The following is a 26515-nucleotide window of genomic DNA, read 5'->3' on the forward strand; positions in this document are numbered from 1 at the left end:
GAAAAAGGCCGAAACAATATTTCAGTGGAAGGAACGTTTTAGTCTGTATCCTACATTCCCTTTTTCAGGATATCAGGAAGTGTTTAGCCCAGTTTTAGACTTTCTAGTGAGCTCTAGCTTTCCAGCTATTTATTTCACTTTGCTCACCATTTCTGCAGGAACTCAGTGAGAGGGCGTGGCTTGAACCCCTGGGGGTGGTGCGGGCAGGTCCTTTTCAGGTTATTTGCATATAAACACACCCTCTTGCTCTTATTGGTGGAGTGGCGCAAACTGTACTCCCGCCTACCTCGCTACCTAACTGACCCGCCATCTCCTCTCAATTCCAAGCCTCGGAGATAAACTTAACTTGCCCGGAGATTCAAGGCGCTTTCGGCGGCTGCGATTGGCCGGCGCGGCTCACAGCCCGGGTTTGGAAGCTCATTGGTTGTGGGCTGGCGCCCCGGGGGTGTGGCCAGGGCTGTCCGATCAACGGGAGGGGGCGGGACCGGGAGGTGGTGAAGGCGGCGCGGCGGCGGGGGCGGGGCCGCACTGAGGCGCTGCTGCGGCGGCAGCGGCGGCGGCGGCAGCGGCGGGGGCGGCTGCTGGTTCTAGCCTGGCGGGGGCGGGGGGTCTGAAGGATGGGGGCGGGAGGAACAACGGGCCGGTGAGGAGCAGCCGCCGCCGTCTCCGCCGTAGCTCGGTCAGCGCCACTCGCTCTCGGGCCGTCGTCTCCCATCCCGACATCCCGCCCGAGGACGCCGAGGCTGAAGCGCGGCGGGGAGACCGTCTGGCCCTGCGGCGGCGCGGCCGGCGGTGGTGACAGCCTGGCCCGGCCCGACGCGACGCGACCCGCCGCCCGCCCTCAGCACCCGCAGCAATGATGAACCGGGGCGGCGGTAGCCCGTCGGCCGCCGCCAACTACCTGCTCTGTACCAACTGCCGGAAAGTGCTGCGGAAGGTACGGGCTCGGCGGCCCGGCGGAGAGAGGCGCTTCGCGCTGGCCAGATCGCGCCGCACAGCAGGGCGGGCGCTGGGCGAGCTGGAGGGGTCGCAAGACGGTGCGGGGGCGTGGGCGCGGGGAGGCTCCGTGGCTGCAGCCGGTCTGCACCGAGCACGGGCGGACGCCCGCCTCGAGAGGGTGGGATGGGGCGCCTGTGGGTCTGTTTTTCAGCTCGTTTCTACCCTGCTACCCTCGCGATCTGCTCCTCTGAAGGGAGAGACGGGTTGGATCGTTCTCCCAGTGCAGTTTAGCTGTCGATGGAGACCGGTGTGAAATCAGAGCTGCTTGGTTTGATCTCGAGGAACCTGGCTCCCTCTTTGCTGTGGCTAACTCTTGTGGGTGTTTTTGTTATTCGGTTGTTTTTGCCTTGTACTCGGTGCCTACCGCCCCCTTTTCACATTCTTCTGATGGTCCTTCTGTGTCTACAGTTCAGCCCCCGAAAGGAACTGTTCAGGCATCTTGAACTTTATGCCCAAGGGAAATGCTGTTCGACCTCACAGCTCCTCTGGCTAGGCTAGGGTTGGGGGTGGGTACTGAGGTGGATGTGTGTTATCCATTCTTAGCACCCCTCCTGGGTTGATCCAGAAAAATCAGATGCCTCGTCAGTTTATTGCTTCCCATAGTGACTGAAAGTTTACTCCAGTGTTGTTTAGCTTACTTGGTTTAATCGTTGTAGGGGGAACGAAGGGGGAGGGGAGAAGAGGATCAAAAACTCTTTAGCCTAAGAAGTTAGTAGTCAGATTTTAACAGCCTTTTTTGTAGTATTAAAATCAGTTTATTCTCTTCCAAACCCTACTTTTACATTGGAGTAAGTGGAAACATTCGGTGAGTTGTGTTTGTCCAGTACAAATGAATTAAAATTGCTGAGCTGTGCAAACGCCTCGGGAATGAAAGCTAAGATGAATATGGTACCGTTTTTGTCTGTTTCTCTATATACAGTCATTTTGGATGGCTCTTTATATATTTAAAAAAGAATAAAAACAAAGCACATCAATAAGCGAGCTCAAATATTTGCGCTCTTTGTCCAAAAACTGTTTTTCTTCCTCTGTAGGTCAGGCCAAGTGCCAATCAAAGTTGTTTTTCAAGCCTCTTTTCCCTGCAGTAGGGCTGCGCTCCCCCCCCCCCCATTTTATTTGAGAGTGTGAGGAAAGCAAAAGGATTGCAGATTTGAATTTAATCAAACAATTAAATATGCCTTAAATTGTGTTTATTGGATACATTTCTCTTGAAACAGATTTTTATTAAATGTGCATGTTGAGTATGTGCAGTTATTTTTTTCCATAAACTCTGGGATCAAATTACAGTTGATACTTGCTCAGCTCATTGTAGGGCAGCTTGTGAGAAATGTAATGGATCAGAAGTGCAGATCAGTTTAGCTGAATGTTAACTCTTTCATTGCAGGGCCAGATGTCATCTACATTTAGCTTTTTAAAAAATATTATTTCTAGACCTTAAAAGTGAAAAGTTGTGTCTGTAACATGGAAATAGTGTCTTTAAGACATGCTTGATTAAACTTTAGCTAAGTTAAAATGACAGCAAGTTATTTTTTTAATTGAATGGGAGGAGTCTATTGAGTTTGCCAAACTTTTTAAAAAAATCTATCAGAATTTTAGGCTAATACACTTTATTTTTCAAACTTTTTTTAAAAGAGAACTGTCTGCGAATCCATGACACTTTAGTAACATTTAAGAACTCTTTTTATCTTTCTCTTGGATTTTAAGAAACTAGTATTTCTGTTTACCTAGAAGGAACATCCTCATTTCTATTATTAAAAAAAAGAAGTATGTGGAAAATGAGTATTGACATTTTTGTATTTTGTAATTGGTGCACATATCTCTGCCAATATTCCTGGTTTTAGTTAACTAAAAGTATTTAATACTAATTCATGTACTAGCATGGAAAAAGATTAGATGAAAATAGAATTGGTTGTACCAGTTATGACATGACTTGGGCAACATTTGAAGCTTTTTAAGATTGCTATTCTTAAGTGCTCTTAAAAGCAATCAGTATCTAGCAGCTTAAATTCATCATTCTAAAAATAGCATGTAAGGGTTTTTTCCAATAAAGACTTATTTTTCTTTTTCATGGATTATAAATAAAATCTATCCATGCTGCTCAAAATGACTCTTGGACTTTTTCTTGTGTTTTTCATTTATAATAAAGTGTATTATAATAACAAGTCATATCCCTTTGAATTTTAGCTGTGTAGTTCATAATGGAAGAATGAAAATCATGAACATCCAGAGTTAATTATTCTCTGCTGTTACAGTCCTCATTAATGGTGTGGGAAGCATCACCTTTATGCAGAAAGCCTTTCTCTTTGTCAGTGGCTTAATTTGTGGTGATGTATTGAATTTTAGAGATACTTGAAAAGGAAGTTAATTTCCCTTAAATAAAGTAATTTTGTTTAACCTAATATTTGAATATTTAATTGTATATTGTATGAAAATCACATTTATTCTTAGAAATACTTTTACAGTTTTGGTTTAGTTACTTTCAAAACAGAAAAATCTGGAAATATTCAGTGGACTTAATATGGCAACTTGGGTCAGTTAAAAAAAAAAGTAAACCATATACAGCAACAAATGAACAAATAAAACTATCATTAAATCCATAACTCCTATGAAGTCTAACTTGCTCTATTGTCAATTAGTTTAATAAAGTTTTTAATAAAAGAGGAAGTGCTCTTTTCCTTGTAAAGTTAACAAGTTTTGAAATATAACACATTTTTGCATGAGAAATTCTGGTATCTGGATGAATCTCTTTAATAATATTCACAAGTAGAGTACAGAACTGCATTAAAAAAGGTAGGTTATTGTCAGGCCACTCATGTTCCAGTAAAGAAAAGACATTTTACAGTTAGCTTTGAGAACTGAAATGTTGGTACTAAGTGGCTAGAACTTTGGACCAAAAGAATTTAACATTAAAAATTTTTAATATGTTTGGTTTCACTGATACACTTTTCTGTGATATTATTGCACTTGTTCACTTTCTTACACAATCACGTAATTGGACAACCTCTTGTGGCTTTATAATCAAAGGTACTGTCATAATGGAAAAATTTAGTTCAAGCAGTATGAGCTTAATATATACAGCAAAAATTATTAGATATTATATACTAGCAATTTGGAATTGCTTATCCTGTGGACTAGTAGCTATATTCTACTTGGGTTAATCAGGTTTCTTGTATTACACATATTTAATCAAAGGCAGTTTTGCTTAATTTTTATCTTAAGTGGCATAAGCGAGATCAAGTAATGAATTTATAACAGCAAGTTTTTATGCATTGGTTTTGCAGATGCTTTCTACAGAATCCTAAGATGCTTCAGGGGTTGTTTTGGTTTTGTTTTTGGTTTTTTGAGACAAGGCCTCACTATGCAGTTCAGGCTGGCTTTGAACTCACTTTGTAGTCCGGGCTGGCCTGGAACTCTAAGCAGTCCTCCTGCCCCAGCCTCCTGTGTGCTGGGGTTACAGGTGTGTGCCACCATTCCTAGTACTTTAGGGTTTTTAAATGCTTGAGTTGCATTGAATTCTTAAGCATGCTAAAGTTTTTAAAATTTAATTGAAAAATATAGCTATCCAAAAATCTTTACACATAATTTTAACACTTTGGAGCCTATCATAATTATCTTTTGTTACAAGATTGTTCTTGTGTAGGCCTTAAATTATCACTTTTTCTGCTGTGTTTATCGATAGCTAGATCTGTATATTGGAACTTTTTTGTTATTCCATCATGGACTAGAAAGATTGTCATTGATTGTGGAGGCACTTGGTTTTTTTTTTTTTTTTTTTTTTTTTTCAAGAACTCCTTCCTGTACATAGCTACTAATGTTAAATTTAAATTTTTGGAAACAAGTTATTATCAGTAATTATCACTTTGTAGCTAGAAAAGCTATTAACTTACTACTTTTACATATTTGTGTTTCTATGTTCAACTTGAATGTAAGATTTAATTTATAAAGGCATTCTGCTGTTTTTTCCAACTCTGTATCATTGAATAAATGAAAAGCATAACTATTTATGTAGTAATACCAGCAGCCATAGATAAGCTCACAGGTCTTTGATAGAGGTCTTTTAATGAGGGGCAAGTTATTTTATTTCTTTGAAGGCTAGTTTTCTCTGTAAAATGTTGATAATTTTTACCTGCTTTACAAGTTGCTTCACAGCTTAAGAGAGATATGTGTTAAGTACTTTCTACCATGAACTACAACTATAAATGCAAGGAGAAAAGAACATATATTTTCCTTTTTTCTAGAATATCTCAGTTCTTTGTGTGTTTGAGAAATATAGTTCAATATATATTGAGTAATTTGGTTAATATTAACTCTTCAGTCCTGTTTAAATGTTACTGTGAGAGATAAAGATTATGATTTTAATTAGAATGATTTTCTGCATATTTTTTATTCCCACATTTCTGTTGGTATCCTCCTTAAGTGGTAATGCAACACATTGATTTGAAATTTTTCAAATAAATGAAACTGCCTCTGACACTTAAGTGGAAAAGGGAAATTGATAGTTGGTTTGAAAAGACAGAGAATTAAGGATGTTTGTGCTTAATAAATGTGCAGGGCAATCCAGGATATAGCAAATTAGTTTTAATTTTTAGTAAGTTTAGAAGAGTTGTGGAAGTAAAAGTTCTCCACGCCCCCATCTCCATGTTTTCTCTCGCTTCTGTGGAAGGTATTGGGTTAGAATAACAAGTTTGCATTGACTTTGACCATTTTTAGAGTGATTTCTCATTTTATCAGTATTTTCTCACAAACTGATGTATGATCACTGCTATACAATAGGTTCATTTATGTCTTAAGACTTTGCAATGAACTGTTTGAATTGACCCTGGTCGTACTGAGGTTTACAGTGAATGTCTCCACTCCCACTTCAGCATCTGTAGAATACTCATGCATAGGTGCCTAAAATTCCCCAGGTAGTAATGATTGGAAACATGCAAGTTGTCCACTGTGACATATTATTGCAGATCAACTGTAAGAAGTAGCAGGAGAGAGACCTGGATACTTTTATTATCTAACAGTCCTATAATTCTTTACTAAGTAGGAGTTCTCAAAGTACGGTGCTTAGACCCCTGTAAGTATCAAAACTATGTTTATAATTAGAATTTATTTGCTTTCCTACTGTGTACTAATGTAAATCAAGGTAGTAGCACCAAACTCACTGTTTTTTGTTTGTTTGTTTTTGTTTTTTGCTTGCTACAAACTCAACACTGGGGAGGAGGATGCCAAGTTCACTTAAACCCTGAATAGTAAGAATTTAAGTTTTGTCATATCTTGACCTTTGAGTATCTGTGTTCTTATTTGTGTGAGGAAATGGGAAGTATATAAATTACATAACAGACCAGTTGTCTCCAGTACCAAATTTATGCAGTTTGAGTTGCAGCCCCTTTTTTTTCATGTAACTCCATTTTTACTTGAACAAACACCTGTGATACAAAATTTAGTTACTCAGATGTGGGTATTTAATAAACAGTTTTGAAGGGTAATGTGACCTGAAAATTCAAGGGAAATAACTGACAATATTTGTTCTAGTTTATAAAATTCAGCTTTCAAGAATTTTGGAAAGTATGTACAATATCTATTCTTCAGAAATTAGAAAGCATCCCCATTTTTAAAGGTTCCCCCTTGTAATCAAGGCTGATATTAATAAGTGATTTTTTTGAAAATTGTATAACAAAATATGCTAGCATTTAGAAGATCAGCATAACTCACTGAACCAATATTTTCCATATGACCAGTGTATAAGGATACTACCACAATGTTGCTTTTCAGTCAGGAACTAACCAGTTGAAATACAATAAACATAATCTTTGGAGCTACATGTTGTTTTAATCACTGATAGTGTATATTATCAGTTGTTTTCCTTGAATTTTCAGGCTCATGTTACTTATTTTTCAGAAGCTACTTATCAAAATCATACATGGGTAAAAGATCCATTCGCAATGAAAATTGAAAATAAATTTTAATATTATATTGAACATTAAATTCATAGATGTGTCAGTTTCCACATTGCAGCTAGCTTTTTGAAAGGAATACTTACTGAGTTTTGGGTTGTTTTTGTTTTGTTTGTTGTTTATTTTTGGTGGGGGAGTTTGGTACTGGCACTTGAACTCAGGACCTCATGCTTGCCAGGCAGGAGCTGTACTGCTAAGCTATATCCCCAGCCCTCGGTTTTGTTTTGATACATAAAAAAAATTCATAACTCTTCTTTTTTGCAACTGTATATCTGTGTCAAGCCAGATTTTCCTCACACACTATGATCAAAACATATCACAACAGATGAATGCAGGGAAATCCAGCTTCCAGTAAACAGACATTGAGAAAATTTGCAAAACTGTAAATATCAGTGTCACTATTTTATTGTGGAAAATAAAGTTTATTTTCATAAAAACATGATTTATGTTAACATAATGGATTTTATTATTTTAAATGAATTAAACATTTAAATATTTCTCAGCTTCAATTTCTAATACACTAAGTACTGTTCTAATCCTACGCATAAATGAAACCTCTTTTGGGGTCAGTAACTTCTGAGAGTACAGAGGGGTTCCAGAACTAAAACATTTGAGATCTATTAAGCCAGAGTTACTGTCAGCAGAGCATATACATAGAAATGTAATGAAAAGCTAGTAGCACTGACCGAAAATGTGAAGGAGGCCAAACTAACTAGTCACCGTTAGTCCTTGTAGATATTGCCTACCACCTTTGGGTGATTTCTTAGTAGCTTCTCTACTGCACAGTAAGACTTTGGCTCATTAGAGATAATCTTTCTCTAGTTTTCATGAGCCTCTCATTACCTGGAGGAAACTGGGAGAAGGCTAGGACAAAGCTTTTGGCTCTGAAGGGCTATTCTTCTAGTACTACAGTACGATAACTAACGAAAGGTCAGATCTAAAGATTATGCCCATTTTGCCCTAATTGATTGGGCCTTGGCGAAAAAGGAAAGACCCTGAGTAAGCAGGGTTAGCCTTTTGGGCTTGAAAGCTGAGAAGTGTGGGAGAAACAACAGAAGAAGAAATGGGAAAATAATGAGAAGAAAGAGAAGGGTCAAGGTAAGGTCCTGATAACAAGCATTGTTACAAAGAAAAGCACACCCACCACTGTGGACGGGGAATAGGACAGTTCAGAATATGGCAGTCCCTAGCTACTTTTCTCAAAAGTATGGGGGATTTTTTGCAGGCACCTGTGTGTGTGTGTGTGTAGCCACAGTATATAGCATACAAAAGCTGGGCAGCCAGAACTACCTGCAGTGCTGTCTTAAAAGTGCAGGATAACAACCTATTTCCTCTGTTGGACGGATAGAAGGAAAGCTAAAAATGACTCCCAGTATCTAACCTGCCTCTTAGATATTACAATGATGGGCGTAGGCTGGTGAAGCTAAGGTCATCTCTTGAAATTTGCTATCTACGAGACTATACTGCCAGGCCAAACCAGTTTACTCATGTGTCTCATAGCAGTTATACTAAAACTATAAAAGTTGTGTACCATAAACATTAGAGTCTCAGTCTACATTTAACACATGGAATCCCTACTTGTTTTTCAGAATGTTTCTTCAGACCTCTAGTGACATTTCCCAAAAGCATTTCTGAATCCTCTGATGCTTTTCCTTTTCTCACTGTCCTATATACTGCCATGTAATTCAGTTATACTGCATTTATTGTACTTACTGTATTACACTATAACTAACGAGTTTCATATATTTTTGTCTTATTAGATGACCTCTGGTGAATTTGGTTAATGAGTTTATTTTTAGTAAAATGGGCTTTCAGCTTAAAGGCATCTTATAAATATTGGCAGGATATTGAATGTAATATGGTAGCATTCATACGGTGAAAATTCAGTTTCCAAAGTATTTCTGATGGGTCTGTTCTGAACATCCCGATTTTGTGGTCATTAGTAAGAACACTTACATGGTGCAATTGCAAAGGTTATTTGGGAAAATAAATTGTATTGGTAGCTGGGTTTTTGTTTTTGTTTTTAAACAGTCTATTGCATTTGTGGCCATAAGGATGCTTCAGTTAATTATTCTGTTTTTTGATAGAGGGTAAGAACGATTGTCCACCCCAAGAGGTCAGAAGAACAGTCTTAGCTACTGGTCCTTTTTTGAAATGTCTAGTGGTCATTGCTTTGATATAGACAGGTGTTCACCTCTCAAATCTGCTAGGGGTTGCTGTTTCAGTGTAGTTAAGGTCATGTCTTGAAACTTCCAGTGTTCTCTGTAGGCTACCTTCTAAGGAAGATTCCAATTGACTATAGAATTTCCTGGTTAAATATTTCTCTCCATCACCTCCCAAAGGCCCCTTTTTGGAAGTCTCCCAAGCCAGCTGCAGACCCCCTTGGCCAGCAGGCACTCCCTTGGTTACTATGAAACAGAATTCTTCATAAGCTTGAACTACCCTATAACTAGCCTTTGCTTCTTAGACCCACCCAGAAGTGAGTCATTCATTGGCCTATGGGCCAAGGTATTGGCTGGTGCCTCAAGAGGATATTATGAATATTATGAATATGAATATTATCAGACACTTTACCTTTATTTAGAACTCAGTGATGGGTTAAAAACAAACCTGTGTTTTGCTGCTTAAAACTTCTGATGAAGCATTATAGGCATTTTAACTTGTGTCTTAAAGACTATATTATAAATATATATAAATAATTTTACCAAATATAAAGCATGGCACGTTTAAGCCATATTTTTCCTTATATTAGCTATTTCTTCCCTAGTATAAAATACATATCAAAAATAAGTAAAATACATGTTTTATCCTTTTTTATTTTCTTCTAATTGATAGCTATTTGCAGTAAAGAAATACATTCTTACTCATAGGTATCTATGTTATTTTTACATCTCTGTATTACAAAGGTGAAGTGGTTAGTCAAAAGAAATTTAGGTTTCAATTATAAATATTTGCTGAATACATAGGAAAGCTAAAATACCTCATAGGTAACTAACACTGGATTTGTGGAAGACCATTATAATTATCTGAGACTGTAAGGCTTATTGAAGTCTTATTGAATAGTTTTAATCTCTTCATCTCTGTGAATTGCCAGTTACGTGCCACTTCCAAATCTCAGGATGTTGTTTTTCTACATTCTCACAACATTTTGCCCTTTTCTTCCTGCCAACCTATCATTTTATTTTAATAACATTGAATCAGTCAGTATTGCTTTAACAAAAGATGTTGTCTGGGACATTTTAAGTAGTATTGTATTTCTTACTAGGGTCTCTGGAAGTGTTTGAGACTGTTTTGCAGTAAGTCTTTTTGCTGTTACTTATGAAGACACAAAATCACGTGAAGCCTTTCCATTATTTCATTTTGGCTTTCACTTTTAAGGCTAAACTGTTGGTTAAAAGAATCAAAGAAGCCCTGGACCTGACTTCCTTTCCTGGTCTTTCTCTACCAGCATCCAATGCAGTACCACATCTGCAGGACAGTTCAGTATGACAGAGGCTTTGTTTGAGGGCAGGGATTCACTGGAGATCTGTATCTGCTATTTGTGGATTAGAGCCCTGAGTTTTCAATAGAAACACATTAAAATATGTGGTTAAATTCTAGAATATTGTTAGTATTACAATTACATCCCGTAGACATTCACTGATTAACCCCAGCTACTGGGTATAATGTTTCAAGAGGAAGATGTACCCCAAATGGAAATAACTTCTTCACTGGAAACTCTCTTCCCTAATTAGTTAATTCAAGATTTTAAAAAGTAATGATTTTTGCACAAAAAAAGTTCAAATTCTTTTATTTTATCAAAACTTTTTTGCATATTACTTGAAATTAGTGAATGTTAGAGTAGGGAAAACCTACTTGTATAGTAATTTCATTGTTTTAATAAATTATTACCTGCGTCATTAATACTTCTTAGATAGTCTCATGTTGTGCAGCTTTAAACATAACCTACAAACTAGGTTCTAATATTCTTTGACCACAGTACATTGTTGAACATTTAAAAATTAACATGAACTATCAGTATTTTGATTATCCAGGAGGCGTTTTGGTATTTGTTGCTCTTAAAAATTAACAGAAGTGTATGTCTAAATAAATACAAAAATACAAATTTTCTTTTCTGGTAAAAATTTAAGGATTCCATTTTTAATATAATTAGGATCCTATGTCAAATGCTATGTCAAGCTTTTTAATGGCCTTCACATTCTTCAGCAATTCTCCATTTATTTCTTCATTCAACACACATTAAGTACTTCAACCTGTTGGGCACCAAAGGAGCACAATTAGATCACCAGTGTTTTTACCTAAATAGTGTAATGATTTTGCACTGAACATCCATGTCTCTAGAGGTCTTCAATAGGTTAATAGAAGTTATGTCCTTCACTTGATAGTACAAAACAGGAGTTGGCATACTTTATGTAAGGAGGTATTTTAGGCTTATAGGCCTTACATGAATAGTGTTTTTTATAATTAATGATTATGAAATGTTGAACTAGTTGTATTTTGTTACAGTCTTAATGTCTTACTTCCCTCAAAAAATATTAACATAGTGCACTCAGGAAATGTGTTACATCATAAATCACAACATATATTCTAGAGTTGACAAGGATAGCGCGTCATGTAGGGTACATGAGTGTTGTGGAAGAATGTTGTGAGTAGAAGATAATTCAATAAAAACTAATCTTTATGAACAGAAGCGATAGCTGGAAATTTAAAAATGGAAAATCAAGTTATTTGGTAACTATAGGAATGAGCTTTTAAAATTGTACACTGAGCATTTCAGTGAATATATATGGTACCACTGATCTGGGTTGCATGTTTGTAAAAGCATCAATATATATTTTTCATGGAGATGTATTAATACTGAAAACTGATATAAGCAGTACAATGTGCAACAGTCAAGCCCTGTGTAGTCAGAATTTCCATTGAAGTAAGAATCAACAATGAAACATTTTAATAATGCATGCTTCAAATTAGATGTCGTAGTGAGAACTTTGACCAAGTATTATTATAACTATCTATGAGAGAATTAAATGCATACAATCCATACTTTGATATGATCTTTCTTGTTTTTTACTTTGTCAAATAATTACTAATTTGATACTTTTATTTAAAAGAATTCCCATGATATATGTATAGGCATTAATGGAAAATATTATACTTTAGTTGTGAACTTTTAAAGGTGTCTGTCATTTATGTATTTTTATCTTGTTTCCTTTGTTAATTATGTGGGGTTTTTTGTTTGTTTTTGTTTGTGGGGTTTTTGGTACAACAATTATGTGGTTTTATTTTACTTTATTACAAGTCTTTTATTAGAAGTATTGATAATGAGTACCTCAGTGATTTCACTTAACTTATAAAAATAATTTGAAAACATTTCTAAAAATTTTTACCACTACCTATTTGTGGTACATGATTACACTCATTATGGGAAGTTCCTACATCTGCATAACATGCTTCATTCTGTTTACATCTTCCCTTCCCCTTTTTTCTCCCCTCCCTCTTTGTCCCCTTCCTATTTCCACAAGATTTATCTCCCTGTTTTCTATTATCTGCCTTTTATTTTGGTTTTTGAATTATTCGTACTTTGTGTTTCTCTTTTAAGAGAATGCATGAGATATTTAAGCTTATGTCTGATTTATTTCCCTTAATATTATGGTTTCAAGGTGCATCCATTTCCTACAAATGACTCAGATTTATCCTTTATGGCAGAAGGCACTCAATGTGCTCAGGATGTGGCATATGCCACATTTTCTTTATCCATTCATCTGTTGATGATCACACAGGCCACTTCCAAGATGTAGCTTTTATGATTTGTGCTGCTATAAACATGGCTATGCATGTATCATTAATGATGACTTTAACTCTTTCTGAAACTTGTATAGTAAGAAAATAGTTGAGTCAAATGCAATTTCTATTTTTATTTGTTTGAAGACTCTCCATACTCATTTCTATAAATGATTGTACTATACCAGTGTTTTAATTACTTTTCTCATTTCTAAGACAAAATAGTCAACATCTACCAGTTAAGGAGGGAAAGTTTATTTTAGCTCACAATTTGTATAGGTGTCAGTCCGTCGTTGGTTGGCTCCAAGGCAAGGTGGAATGGCAGAAGGCATCACAGAACAGTCCATGGTGCAACAGAACAGGTAGAAGACAGCAAGCACCTAACAGCAGTGGTGAGACAGCAGAAATCTGCCTCTCCCTTTTATTCCATCCAGCTTTCTGGGTGGTACCACCCACATCCTGAGTGGGCCTTCCCATTGTCCGTACCCAGAACTATGCCAAACCAATTAGTAGACTAATTTAGTAATCATACACCCTTAATCCTAGATCCCACACCCTAGATGTTACCACCTCCAAAGGCATTGGGAGAGAACCCATAACCACATGAGGCATTGGAGAGAACATCTAGACACAAACCGTAACAACCTTTAACTAGGATGGTGCCTTATATGTACTAAGGACGTTTCATCTTTCATTGAAGAATACCACTAAAATTTGAAAAAATTGTAGTAGCATACATTTTGTAATACTCTGATCTTCTAATCCTAACGTGTCTGTCACTTTTTCAGTGACAGATGTAAGTTAGTGGAAAAACTAAAGTGGACTCACAGAACTTGATATATATGGTTTTTTGAATATATATAATAATGTATTGGCTTAGTTATTTCTAAGAAAAATTTACATACAAGTACTGAGTTCTCACTATTTTACAGTACATGTTCATTTTTCAGAGTCAGTTGAATTCACAGGGGACACAAGCCATTCACTACTGGTTAGAGTTTTATTTCCCTGAATGTACCCTTCATAGATAATAACGGCAGTACCAACTATAAAATCAGGAAGATTCTTGTTGGCTGCTTAAAAATATAGTTGCAGGATAAAACCTACAGGTATATTATGCTCTTACCTTAAGAAAAACATGCTAAATTCTGAACTTTAAGGAAAAAAGAAAAGAATTGGATTCTAGAAGTTTATGACTGAAAGCAAGTGAAACTGTCTCTTGAAATTGCTTGCTTATATAAAAGTATGCTTCAGTGCTAACATTGGTATATCTCATGGGGTTTTTTTCCATCTTAGATTATTTTTATTTCAAGGAAGATTGATATTTTAAGCTTTCAATGGAGAGACTTTTTTTCTTAAAGGAGAAATTATTATAAAATTTGTCCTGAAGACAGATTTAGGATTTTTTAAAATTGTTTTGAATCTTTGAACAAAATTTTGTGTATAAATTATGTGTATTGTTTTTCACTTATGGTGAATTTCTACCTCTTTATTTACAAACGGTTTTGGAGAGTCATCAGGAGGTCTATAAATTAAAGCAAAACAAACCTAAGGTATATAGATATTACATATGGACCTCAAAGAAATTGAATATTTCTCTTTGAAAAGCAAAGATTGTTTCAGTTAGAACAATAACTATAAATTGTTCTAACTAGATTGTTATAGTTAACAATAACTATAAATTGTTTTAACTAGAACAATAACTATAAATTTATTGTTTGGTTGCATTTGATTTTGAGATAATGGATGTTTTCCTCATACTGCATTATTTGTAGTACATAAATTTAGCCTATATTGATCTTATTTGGGAAAAATAATAAATTCTAATAAATAACCTTCCATCTTACTTTCAGATTCTCTTGTTGACTGCCTCAGAAGTCTATGTAGATATGTACTTAATTCTAAATCATGAAGAGCAATGCTGTTCTATTGACCATTTTTCTATCTTCTGTTAGGAAAGGACTAATATAGTCCTTTAAATAGAACTGTTTCCATGGCAATGGACAGTCAGCTTTGACTTTGAGTCTCAGAAAAAAAGGAAATTTAAAAAAGCGTTTTTGTGGTCTAAAATAGCAATATGGCAAAAGTAAAGTATGAGAATATTTCCTGTCAGTTATTGCCTGACTGATTAAGCTAACAGAACATCTTTTTTTACCTAGCAGTTTGAGTATTTTGAAATGATATACAGTTCCTTCTTTTAATTAATGGTAATTATTGTCTTCAGGTTAATAGAAAACTTGAGGAACTTAGATATAAGCTTACAATGGGGACCCATGACTGAAAGAAAAGAATCGCCTAGATTTAGTTGTAGTTTTATTCTTATAAAGAGTACAAATTATGCCTAAACTAGGGGCCATTCTTGATTGTATTTAAGCAAATTATCTCTGGTACACTGGAAGCAAGGACAGGATTAAAATTATAAGCTTAACAAATACCATTTTTTTATGATTTCTACATTTGGACTCTAAGATTGCTTATCTTACTTAAAAAGACTCTGCAAAAAATCTGTCTTCCTGCTCAATTCCTCTTGCATCCCTACCTCTTCTGTAAGAAGCATAATTCATTGATTTTCCCTGCTAGGCTGTGCCAACCTCAGTCAAGGTGAGTGAGGGTGATGCGTATTAGCAGCTAGGATACACTGTCATTTATATCTTTCTTTTCCTTTGTACTTTGCCTTCGTATAGTTGCTTACTCTTAGCTTTAGATGATTAAAATTTGTATCAGTATAGTGTTAATTTGCTTTCATCTTTAAAATATAATTAGTAAGTGCTTAATACTCAGCATTAAGCTATTGATTAGGGAATTGGTAAACAAATTACATATCACAATTATAACATAGTACCAGGGCAACTTTTCGGATATAGATCTATATATAGACAATGGTCATCATAGATTATTGAATGGAAAAGTCTGGTTGTCTTTTTTTTTTTTCTTTTAGTATATGAAGTTTTTCATTTTCAGTTTTAAAAAGAAGATACAGAAGGATGGGTTTCAGAATTAATAGTACTTTTAGATGGCAGGATTGCAGGATGTTATTTTTTACCATCTGTTGTCACTTTTTATTTGTTTTTAATATCAAATATCTAGTTTATAGAAATTTAAAAACTGTTACTATTGTGAAATAATAGAGTAGAGCAAATAATTTAACAGAAAAACAGTGCAGAGAGCAAATTCAGCTGAGGTGATAAAGATGTATTAACATAAAAGTAGTGCTTATATATTTATAATAGATTTCCATAGTAGCTGTAAGTAAGTCACCAAAACAATAATAAAGTGTGTATGTGTGACTAATGACGGTTTATAAGGAGACATTAATTTATATAATTTGGAAAAGAATGAACATACTGTGCTGTAGCTTTCCTTTATGTTGTCACATTAGTTGTGCTAGGATTTCTCAACCTAAAGTACTTAATACTGCATCAGAAAATTGATTTTACATTCAAAAGATAGCTACAATTATACTATTTTTTTTTACTTTTTTTTTTAAACTGAGGATTGAACTCAAGCCCTTGTGCATGCTTGGAGAGCTTCTACCACTGAGTTACAGTCTCAGCTCTTATTTCTGTTTGCTTTGTTTTAAATTTTGTTTTGAGACAGGGTCTCACTAGGATGCCCTAGGCTCAAATTTGTTCTTCTCCACCCTCAACTGCCCAAGCAGCTGGAATTATGGGTGTGCATCCTTGTGCCTATCTTGTTGTACATTTCAGAATCTCATCAAATATGTAATTTGAACATTATGTGTTAATATAGAAATGTTAGATATTGATATTAAAGAAGAAAAAGATGATTGTTTTATAAATGTTAACTTTGCAAATGTTATAATGGCAACTTTAGTTATTCAGTTAATGTGTACAAGTACTGTAGGTTTTTTTTTTGGAGAATAAAAGTGCTCAAAATCTGCCTAGCTCTTAGATATAAAATAATACAATTCTAAGCTGCCTAAACTAATTTTGCTTTTTTTCTTTAATATGGCCATAGTGTTGATTTAAGGAAGATAAATATTTATTTATCGAATATTATTTATCATGAACTACATGTCATAACTAAAGCACAGTCCCTAAGTTGATTTTTATTCCTTTTACCTTGGCAAACTTCAAAGACCTTCTTTACACTTCCATTTTGTTCTAATTAAAGATGCATAAGTGATGTGGTAAAATGCAGCCTGGCAGTTCTACTGTAACACTGAAGCAATTTGTTTCAAGTTGTATATTAGAGAATCATTTTAGTATGAGTGCATTTTGTGTTTGCTTATGAGCAGTTTTGAACTTGAGAAACACTAAATGAACTCAGTAAACTGTACCCACCTGATCTGAACTTCCCAGAAGCCACACACATCCAACATCTACTGTATGCCTTAGTTTACTAGGGTTTATGAGCTCTGTCCATCAATATCTAGCATTGCAATTTTCCATCCAATTTCACAATCCTCCTTCCTCTACTTTATAATTAATAAAGCTTTAACCCTTTCAACACCCACTTCTATAAATAACCTTTAGGTCTCTTTCAAGGTAAGGTGTTACTTCAGGGTTTTTTAATGAAATTAAGCTAGATCTTCTGTTCCATATGGTATGCTTATGTGATACTTTCATGTTCTTCATTAGGCAACAAAACAGCATTAAAAGTACAAAGAAATATATTTATCTTTGCTATATATGGAATTCAGAAGTCTGAATGTATTAAAAGTATAAACATTTGCCAAATTTTGTTGATTAAATCATGTATGTTATCCAAATGATAATCTTTAAAGGATCTTATTCACACTATAGATGAGTGATTTAACTTTACTTTGGTAAGTTCACTTCTGCTTTTGATAATAGAATAAAATCACCATTTGATTAGTCTTTAAGTCCTCTAGAAAATGTCTTTGAACTAGTTTTATTGGTTTGGAAATGTACTTTTTCATGGGAACTTAGGAAATGGTTGTATTTAATGGTTATTTGTCATTTTGAACTTTTCTTATTTTAAAGAGAAAAAACAATGATACAATATTTCAAGACAAGATACTGGAAGATTAACAAGGGTTAACATTGCCTATTGTTATCTTCAAAGTAGCTGCTTTGAAGATCCAGGGATGAAAAATCGATCATACAGTGCATACAATTCTTTTCAGTGAACTAATAGAAATTTGTAGTATAATTATCTGAGCTATATGTATATATGTGTATTTATATGTATATACATATACATATATATGTATATGTATATAATATTTATTTTTTATTTTTCCTTCCTACTTTTCTCCTTTCACCCTTTCCAGTTGTTCTTTTCTTTTGAACAGTTTCTTCCCATTTCACAATATCTATTGTATAATTTGGATCTTATTTACTCTTTCAGTTTCTTTATACTAGGGAGACAATACAACATTTACACATGCGAGTCTGATTTATTTCACCTCTAAGTATGGTCTCAAGTTGCATCCACTTACCTATAAAAGCCTCAAGTTTATTCTTCTTTATAGTGAGTAATGCTCCATTGTATAAAAAGACCACATCTTTTTTTTTTTTTATCTAGTCCTAGTTGATGGGCATTTGTGTTGTTTCCAAGATTTAGCTATTATAAGTTATGCTGCTATAAGTGCACATACATTACTGTGGTATGGTGTTTCTATTTCTCCTGAGAAAGTACCCACAAAGGAAATAGCTGGCTGGAGTGGGACTTCTAATCCTAGATTTTTGACGAATCTCCATGCTGATTTCCACAGTGGTTGTAGCAATCTACACTTCCACCAACAGTAGAGAAGGATTCTTTTTCCCCCACACCTCTGCCAGCATTTGTTATTGGTTGATTTCTTGATGATAGCCTTTTTTCTGGGGTGAGATCTTAGTGTTGTTTTAATTTGCATTTCTTAGAAGACCAATGATGTTGAACATTTTTTCATATATTTATTTGCCATTTACTTTTCTTCATCTGAGAAGTGCATATTCATCTCAGATGCTCATTTTTGGACTGGGTTTTTGAGTCTGGGAAACATGAGTTTTTAAATTCTTTGTATGTTCCGCATAGAAGTCCTTTGAGGGACAGTTGCCTAAAATTGTTTCTCATTCTGTGGGTTTTCTTTTCACTCTGTTGGGGATTTCGTTTGATATGCAAAATTTTTTTTAATAAGATGAGATCCCAGTTGTTGATTCTTTGAAGTACTTCCTGGCAATTTGGGTTCTGTTCATGAACTCTGCCTATCCCTGTGTCTTCATGATTTATATTTTTGATTCATTTGGACTTTAGTTTGATGTATGGTGAGAGAAATGGGTCTAGTTTTAGTCTTTGGCATGTGGAAAGCCAGTTTTTCAGCACTACTTATTAAAGAGGCTTTCTTCCAGAGAATATGTGTGGCCCCTTTATCAAAGATATTGTGGCTGAGTGTGTTTGTAGCTATGTATGCTTCTTCTAATATTTTTTACTGATCCTCAAGTCTGTTTTGTGTGTGTGTGTGTCGGGGGCGGGGTGCCAGTACCATAGTAACATACTTTCAAGGGATTGTGATGCCTCTTGCCTTGCCAGAATTGCCTTTGCTGTTCTAGGCCTCTTCTGGTTCCACATGAGTTTTAGGAATGTGTTTTATAGATCTGTGAGGTACGCTAGTGGTATTTTGGATTACAATTGCATTAAACCTGTATAATAGTTTTGGGAGAATAATCATTTTCACAATATTGATTCTTTCTATACATGAGCAAGGGATATCTTTTCATTTTCTGGTATCATCTTTGACCTCCTTCAGAATACTGTAATTTTTAATGTGTTGATTTTTATTTCATTTTTAGATTGATTTCTAGCTATTTTATTTTTGGGGTGCTATTGTAAAAGATGCTATTTCCCTAGTTTCTCTCAGTGAGTTTGTTGTTTATGTAGAAAGAAGAATGTATGTGTCTTTTTGAGTATATACAGCTATGCTACTGAATTTGCTTACTAAATCTAGAAGTCTTTTGGTGGGATTTTTGGAGTCTTCTATGTAAAGCATCATGCTATCTGTGAATAATGATAATTTAATTCTTCTTTTCCTATCCTTGTTCCTTTTATTTCTCTCTCATCTGATTAATGTGGCTAATCTTTCCAGAATTATATTGAATAGGAGTGGTGAAAGTGGACATCCTTGTCTTGTTCTTGATTGTAGAGTGAAAGCTTTTAGTTTTTGTCCATTCAGTTGACAGTGGTTGCTGGTGTGTCATAGATGGCTTTTATCAGATTGAGGGAAATCCATCTATTCCAATTTTCTGTAGGGTTTTTATAATGCATGAGTGTTGGATTTTATAAAAAGATTTTTCTGCATCTATTAGATGATCATGTGATTTTTGTCTTTAACTTTGTGGATATGGTGTATTACATTTATTGATCTGTGTATGTTGAACCATCCTTGCATTCCTGGTATGAATTCCACTTGGTCGCGGTATATAATCTTTGTGATAATTTGCTGCATTTTGTTTTCTAGTATTTTATTAAGGATATTTGTATCTATGTTTATTAGGGAGATTGGGCTGTAGTTTTTTTGTGGTTTTTTTTTGGGGGGGGTGTCTCTCTGGTTTTGGTATGAGGGTAATACTGGGGAGAATTGCTTCCCTTTAAGTTTCATTAAAGAGTTTGAAAAATATTGGTATTAAATCTTTCCTAAATTTCTTATAGAATTCAGCTATCAATCCATCAGTACCTAGGCTTTTCTTTGTCGGTAAGTTTTTAATTAATTTTCAATTTCATTAACTGGAATTAGATTATTCAGAATTTTTATATCTTGATTCAGCTTTGGTAATTCATGTGTTTCTAGGAGTCTGTCCATTTCTTCTGTGTTTTCTATTCTATGTGAGTACAGGTTTTCAAAGTAGGTATTGACGATCTTTTGAATTTCCACAGGATCCTTAGTCATTTCACCTCTTGTATCACTCACTGCATGGATTTTGAGTTTTTCCTTTTTTTGTTTTTTTTGATAAGATTTCCTAGGGGTTTATCAATTTAATTTTCTCAAAGAACCATCTTTTTGATTCATTAATTCTTGTATTGTTTTCTTAGTCTAAACTGCATTGATTTCTGCTCCGATCATTATAATTTCTTCCTTTCTATGGGATTTACTTCCTGTTCTTTTTCTAGATGCTTGGGGTATGACATCAGATTGTATATTTGTGCTTATTTTGTTTTCCTACTGTGATAATTCACTGCTATATATTCCCCTGTTAGGACTGCCTTCATTCTTCCCACAGATTCCAGTGTGTTGTATCTGTATTTTCATTTGATTATAGGTATTGTTTAATTTCTTCTTTAACTTCACCTATGACATTGATTGTTCAGGAGGGTATTATTTAATTTCCATGTGTTTATACAGTTTTTGCAGTTTTTTTTTTTTGCTATTATTTGCAGTTTCATTGCACTGTGGTCAGATAATATGCATGCCATAATTTTAATTCCTTTGCATTTACTTAAGCATGTTCTATGGGCTAAGTATATGGTCTGTTTTAGAGAACATCTCATGTGCAGCTGAAAAGAATGTGCATTCTGATGTTGGACAGAACACTGTAAACATCCACTAAGTTCATTTGTTCACAGGTTGGGTTCAGTTCTGATACTTTTTTTGCTGAGTTTTTGTCTAGTTGATCCATCTCTCTGTGATAATGGTGTATTAAGGTCCCCCATTATAAATGTGTTATTGCTTATTTAATTTTTTATGTCTACTAATATTTTTCTTATGTAGTTGAGTGCTTTCCTACTTGGTATATACATATTTATGATTGTTATCTCTTCCTCTTGAAGCTTTCCCCTAACCAGTATATAGTGATCTTCTTTATCGCTTTTTCTGATTCTTCATTTGAAATTCACATTGTCTGCAAACACAATAGCTACTCTTGACTTTTTTCTGGGTTCTTGTTACCTGAAGTATTGTTTGCCAACCTTTGATTTTCAGTCTATGAATAACTTTTTGTGTTAAATGTGTTCCTTCTATATAGTATATTGTTGGCTCTTGTTTCTTGATCCATTCTATCAATCTGTTTCTTTTGATTGGTGAATTGAGGCCATTTACATTAATGGTTATAACTGATATGTATCGTCTTATCTTTGTCATGTTATTTTCCTACTGTTCATTCCCTGCTTTTCCCCTCTGTTTAACTGCTTGTCCTACCTGTTTCTGCTGTTGTTCTTTGAATTGTGGTCATTTTTATCTCTGTTTATAATATCTTTCAATACTTTTTGTACTGTTGTCTTAGTGATCATAAATTTATTTATTTGTTCTTTGTCATGGAAGTATGCGATTTCTCCATTAATTTTGAAAGATAATTTTGCAGGGTATATTAGTCTGGGTTGGAAGTTGTTTTGTTTTGTTTTTTCAGAGTTTGACATACTTCACTCCAAGATCTTGACTTGAGAGTTTGTGTTCAGAAGTTGCCCATGATTCTAATAGGCTTTCTTTATACATGATCTGTTTTTTTTTTTTTTTTTTTCTCTAACAGCATTTAATGTTCTGTTTTTGTGCTGAATTTCTTGGATCTTTATTATATGTCTGTGTGTAGCTTTATTTTGGTCATGGCTATTAAGAGTTGTATATGTCTCATTTATCTGTATATCAGATTCTGTTTCCATGCTTGATGAATTTTGTGCTATTTCTTCTTCAGATAATCTTTTTATGTCAACTATGTTGAGTCCTGCTTTTTTCATTGACACCTATCAATCTTATGTTGTTTTTCTTTGCATCATCTGTTGAATTGTTATTTCACGGTCCATTGTAAGTTTTATTTGTTTGGTACTGGGGATTGAATTCACAGCCTCACACTTATCAGACAAGCACTTGAACCGCTGAGCTAAATCTCCTATTGAGATTTTTAAGAGATCTTACCTTCCTGATCTTTAGCTGCAGTCCTGTCTTCGAGGTCTGAAAGTCTATCTTCAGTTTCATTCAAGCGATTTTATCAGCTTTCAATGGATTTTAATTTCCTGAATCTGTCTTTGAATTTGTTTCATACACACTATTTTTTTTCCTATATTGTTCAAAGTTTCCATCATTTTCCTATGCTGCTTTATTTTTCTTTTACCTATGTCTACTTTACATATGCAGAGCAATTCCTTCATTATAATTGTCATTTCTTTTTTTTCTCCTTTGAGAGATTATTTCCGATCTGATTTCCTCAATGGCTTCATGGAGTTGTTTCTCTGTTTCAGTTGCTATCAGATTATTTCTAATCTGATTTTCTCTACAGCCTCATAAATTTGTTTCTTTACTTCAGTTGCTATCATTTCAGAAATTTGAAGTTTATCTTCCATTTTCCTCTGTCAATATCTCCTGGACTTTTTCTGGGTAGGCTAGAAGCTGGAAGATTGTATTTTGCTTCTGTGTTTTGTTACTTTCTATTTCAAAAATTTTTTCTATTTTTTTTGTGGTGATCATTTTAAGTGTTTATTGTGGGTAGTTATATCTCTAGTATCAAGATCTCTCAAAGAAAAGTCCGTTTTTCAGGGATGTCATCTATGTATAGGAGGTTCTTGGTTTGTGTCTGTCCCAAGATCCTACCTTTTCAATTGATTAGGAGAGGGATGTTGGTATCTCTATGACTCAGTTCCCCTATTTGATGTTGGATGTCTTAGTTACTTTTTACTCATCGCTGAGACAAAATACCTGATGACCAAAGTTGGGATTTATTTCTTACAGACTCAGTTCCCCTATTTGATGTTGGATGTCTTAGTTACTTTTTACTCATTGCTGAGGCAAAATACCCGATGGCCAAAGTTGGGAAAGGAAAGATTTATTTCTTACAGATTTTGGAGGTTACAGTCCATACTCAATTGACTCCAAGGCATGGTGACAAGGCAGGGCCGCAGTTCATGGCGGCTGCAAAGGGCAAGGCAGAAACTGGCAAGAGAGAGAGACACACCTTCTTCCTGCCATTACATTATATCCTGGCTCCTCCCCTAGGCCAGTGTATTACTCACATCCCTAATCCAAGCTGCTAGACAATGAACCAATCACAAATGCACAATGCAAATGCATGAGGCCTGGGGTCTACCATCATAAACCATGACATTGGGCTATAGTGAGGTTATTACATCTGTACTTCCTAGTATTGTTACAGAAAAGAGAACAGCTGATTACAACATATATGACATCCAAACTAAAGTAGTATAATTAGCAATAACAATAGCTTCAAGTATAGTTTAGAAACTGACAAACTGTGGAAACTTTATTTTGTACCTTAGATCATCTGAGCAAAATCGATAGTTGTGTAACAGAACTTAATGTCAATTAGGAGCTTGTATGCAAAGTGTTTCCCCTTAGTAGAGTGGTGGCACCCTGTGGTGGGGAAATTTAAGAAGGATAGTGTATAAAACAGATGAGCAAAGCTGGAAGACAAAGGATGATCTCGCAAACTTTGGGAAACTAGAGAAGAGGGTAGAAAAGAAAGAATGAAGAAATAATTAAGGGATTATGTGGACTTTGTCACTGGATTTGGAGGATGAGATTATTTTCTGCAGCTGGAGTTCTCCCCAACCATTTAGGAAAGAGAGAAAAACAAAAAAAAAAAAAAAATTAAGAAAAAAAGACAAAGTTAGATAAAAAAACAAAAATAAAATAAATTTTATTTTTTAAAAAAAGGAAGGTAGGAACCACCCACCTGCTTCTATTCCATGTGTTTTGTCCCTAAGCACAATGCTGGTTCACCAAACTTACCACTTGTTGACTTGTATTTTGGAATTTTTCCATCCTGCTAGTCTTACCTGTCCAACATGTGCACCCTCGTCGAGGTCCTTCTGTGTGGCTGGCATTCCCTGCAACATGGTCACCTGGTTCCAGTGATGTAGGGGAGGGGCTGGTCACCCGAATTCCTCCAGCAGGGCTGGTTGCTGAAATTGAAGTTAATTTTTAGGTCTCCTTACTGCTCATGCAACCATACTGGAAAAGTTGCTTGCAATATACTACGCTTATTTCAGAGAACTGATAATTTGGGAGACAACTAGAGAAACTAAATGCTTCCTTTAGAAAGTATAATTAGCTTTTCAAGAACTAACAGTAGTAACTCAGGAGGACTTGAAGCTTTAGCCTTTGCCTCTTTGGATGCTTCTCTTGGTGCTAAGCACCCATGCTGGGAGGAGGTTGAAGCAGTCCATGTGAAAGAGGAACAAGTTGTTCAAGAGCTCAGAGCAGCTGCAAATCATCCGAATGAGGCATCTTGACCTACCAGATCTATCAGGCAACTATATGGTCTGATAGTTGTAAACAACATTTGGGACACTGATGACCATGTAGTTTTTTGGGGGGTAGGGTTGTACCAGGGATCAAACTCATGACCTTGTATGTAGCAGGCAAGCACTTGAGTCACTGAGCTAAATCCATGGCTCATATAGTTTTTTTAGAAGAGATAAATGTCTTTTTGTTGCAGATTTCACTATATGAAAGCCACTGTATTTGAGACTTGCTAGGATTATATGGAGTCCCTAAAAAATAATCTCTGGAAAGTTAAAATTCAATATATATAACCCAAGTAGTCCTTAATGATACAGCTAAAGTTCTATAATACATATTTTAATGGAAATATTTTGAGGCCAACAAATCCATATAAAGTTTGTGAAGGCTTTGAAAAATTATTTGTAATAACAGTTTATAAAGATTATTAATCTTATTATCTAAGACTGCCTTCATCATTTACATAAAATTTCTTAGTATAATATTTGGATTTATTTAAGAACTAGAGAAAGTATCATTAAGCACTACAAAGTTTGGCAATAAATAGATTTTTAACTTTTTGCAGTGTGGTATATTTTCTTGACTGGATCACTTACAGAGAATGAAGAGTGTGAAACACTGAAAGGAATCAAATATATTCAAAATTAGAGCTGTTATGTTATTTTAAATTAAGTTATGTATCAATAATAGAATTTTTTAGCATTTTACTCAAAATGCAAACCCTAGTAATATCAACTTATTAATATGTTAAATAAAATACTTGCTTTGGCAGCATATATAGTAAGTAAAATGGTTATTTAAAATATAATAAAGTATGTTTTAAACTAGTAAAAACAATAGGGAAATAATTTAGACTTTTGCTTTTGAAATTTTTCTGCCAACATTTAGAATCTCTCATAGTATTCTATATGACAATGGCATATTAATGCAAAAAGGTCCTTAATTACTGTCTTTCTCTGATTTTTCCAAATGAGCATATTGATGCCTCATAAACTAATCATGATCTTTTGATGGTCAACAAGGAAACGTAACTCAGAATTGTTAGTATATTTTCCATTATATCACCTTACCTCTAGCATTCAGTCACTTCGCATTGGGTTTATCAGTCAGGATATCTATGTCGTATTTCACCAGCTAGTTTGTAAGCCCCTTTAGACAGCTTTTATACTTGGTTACGTGGTTTTAAAAGAGCTGTTGGGCGAGCAGTATTGTAGCTCAGAGGTAGGATGCTTGCCTAGCCCTGTTAGATTCCCCAGCACAGGAAGGAAGGCAGGCAGGCTGGCTATTGTATAAGTTACTTAAAATGAATAATTTAGTCTTTTCATACTGATTGATTAATTTCTTTGATTTGGAAATGTGTTTTTAAATTACGGTGCCTACTACAATGCTCTGGTCCTGCTTAATGTCCCTTTACTGCTTAAAATTAGTAATATTTAGATCATATGAACAATCATTAACTAAAAACATATGGATTAAATATACAAATATTGAAGGTTTAAGTATAGGGTAAAGAGAATACAGCCCACTATTAGTTAAAACAGTGATACAGAACCAAAAAGTACCCAAATATCATCTGTGCAAGCTAATCTGGAAAATAGAAGTTATCATGAAAATGCCAAATTAAAGTCTTTGTAATTATTAGAAG

The 26515-nt window shown here is 35.0% G+C and overlaps 1 protein-coding gene across 2 annotated transcripts in view; it reads left to right on the forward strand.

Moving 5' to 3' along the window:
• The first annotated feature begins 628 nt into the window (after nt 1-628).
• The window catches only part of Sesn3 (sestrin 3), a 66576-nt gene continuing 40689 nt past the window's right edge, over nt 629-26515 (forward strand). Inside the window, exon 1 of one of the 2 annotated variants that reach the window (XM_063256210.1) lies at nt 629-937. In XM_063256210.1, the coding sequence (XP_063112280.1) occupies nt 857-937 (81 nt within the window). In that variant the 5' untranslated portion in view covers nt 629-856. Of the gene's footprint in view, nt 938-6217; nt 6237-26515 lie in introns of those variants that run through there. The other variant, XM_063256211.1, reaches the window with a different exon arrangement.

The sequence above is a fragment of the Cavia porcellus genome, unplaced genomic scaffold, assembly GCF_034190915.1.
Source record: "Cavia porcellus strain 051 isolate PalLab524CR breed Dunkin Hartley unplaced genomic scaffold, mCavPor4.1 scaffold_9, whole genome shotgun sequence".
NCBI lineage: Eukaryota > Metazoa > Chordata > Mammalia > Rodentia > Caviidae > Cavia > Cavia porcellus.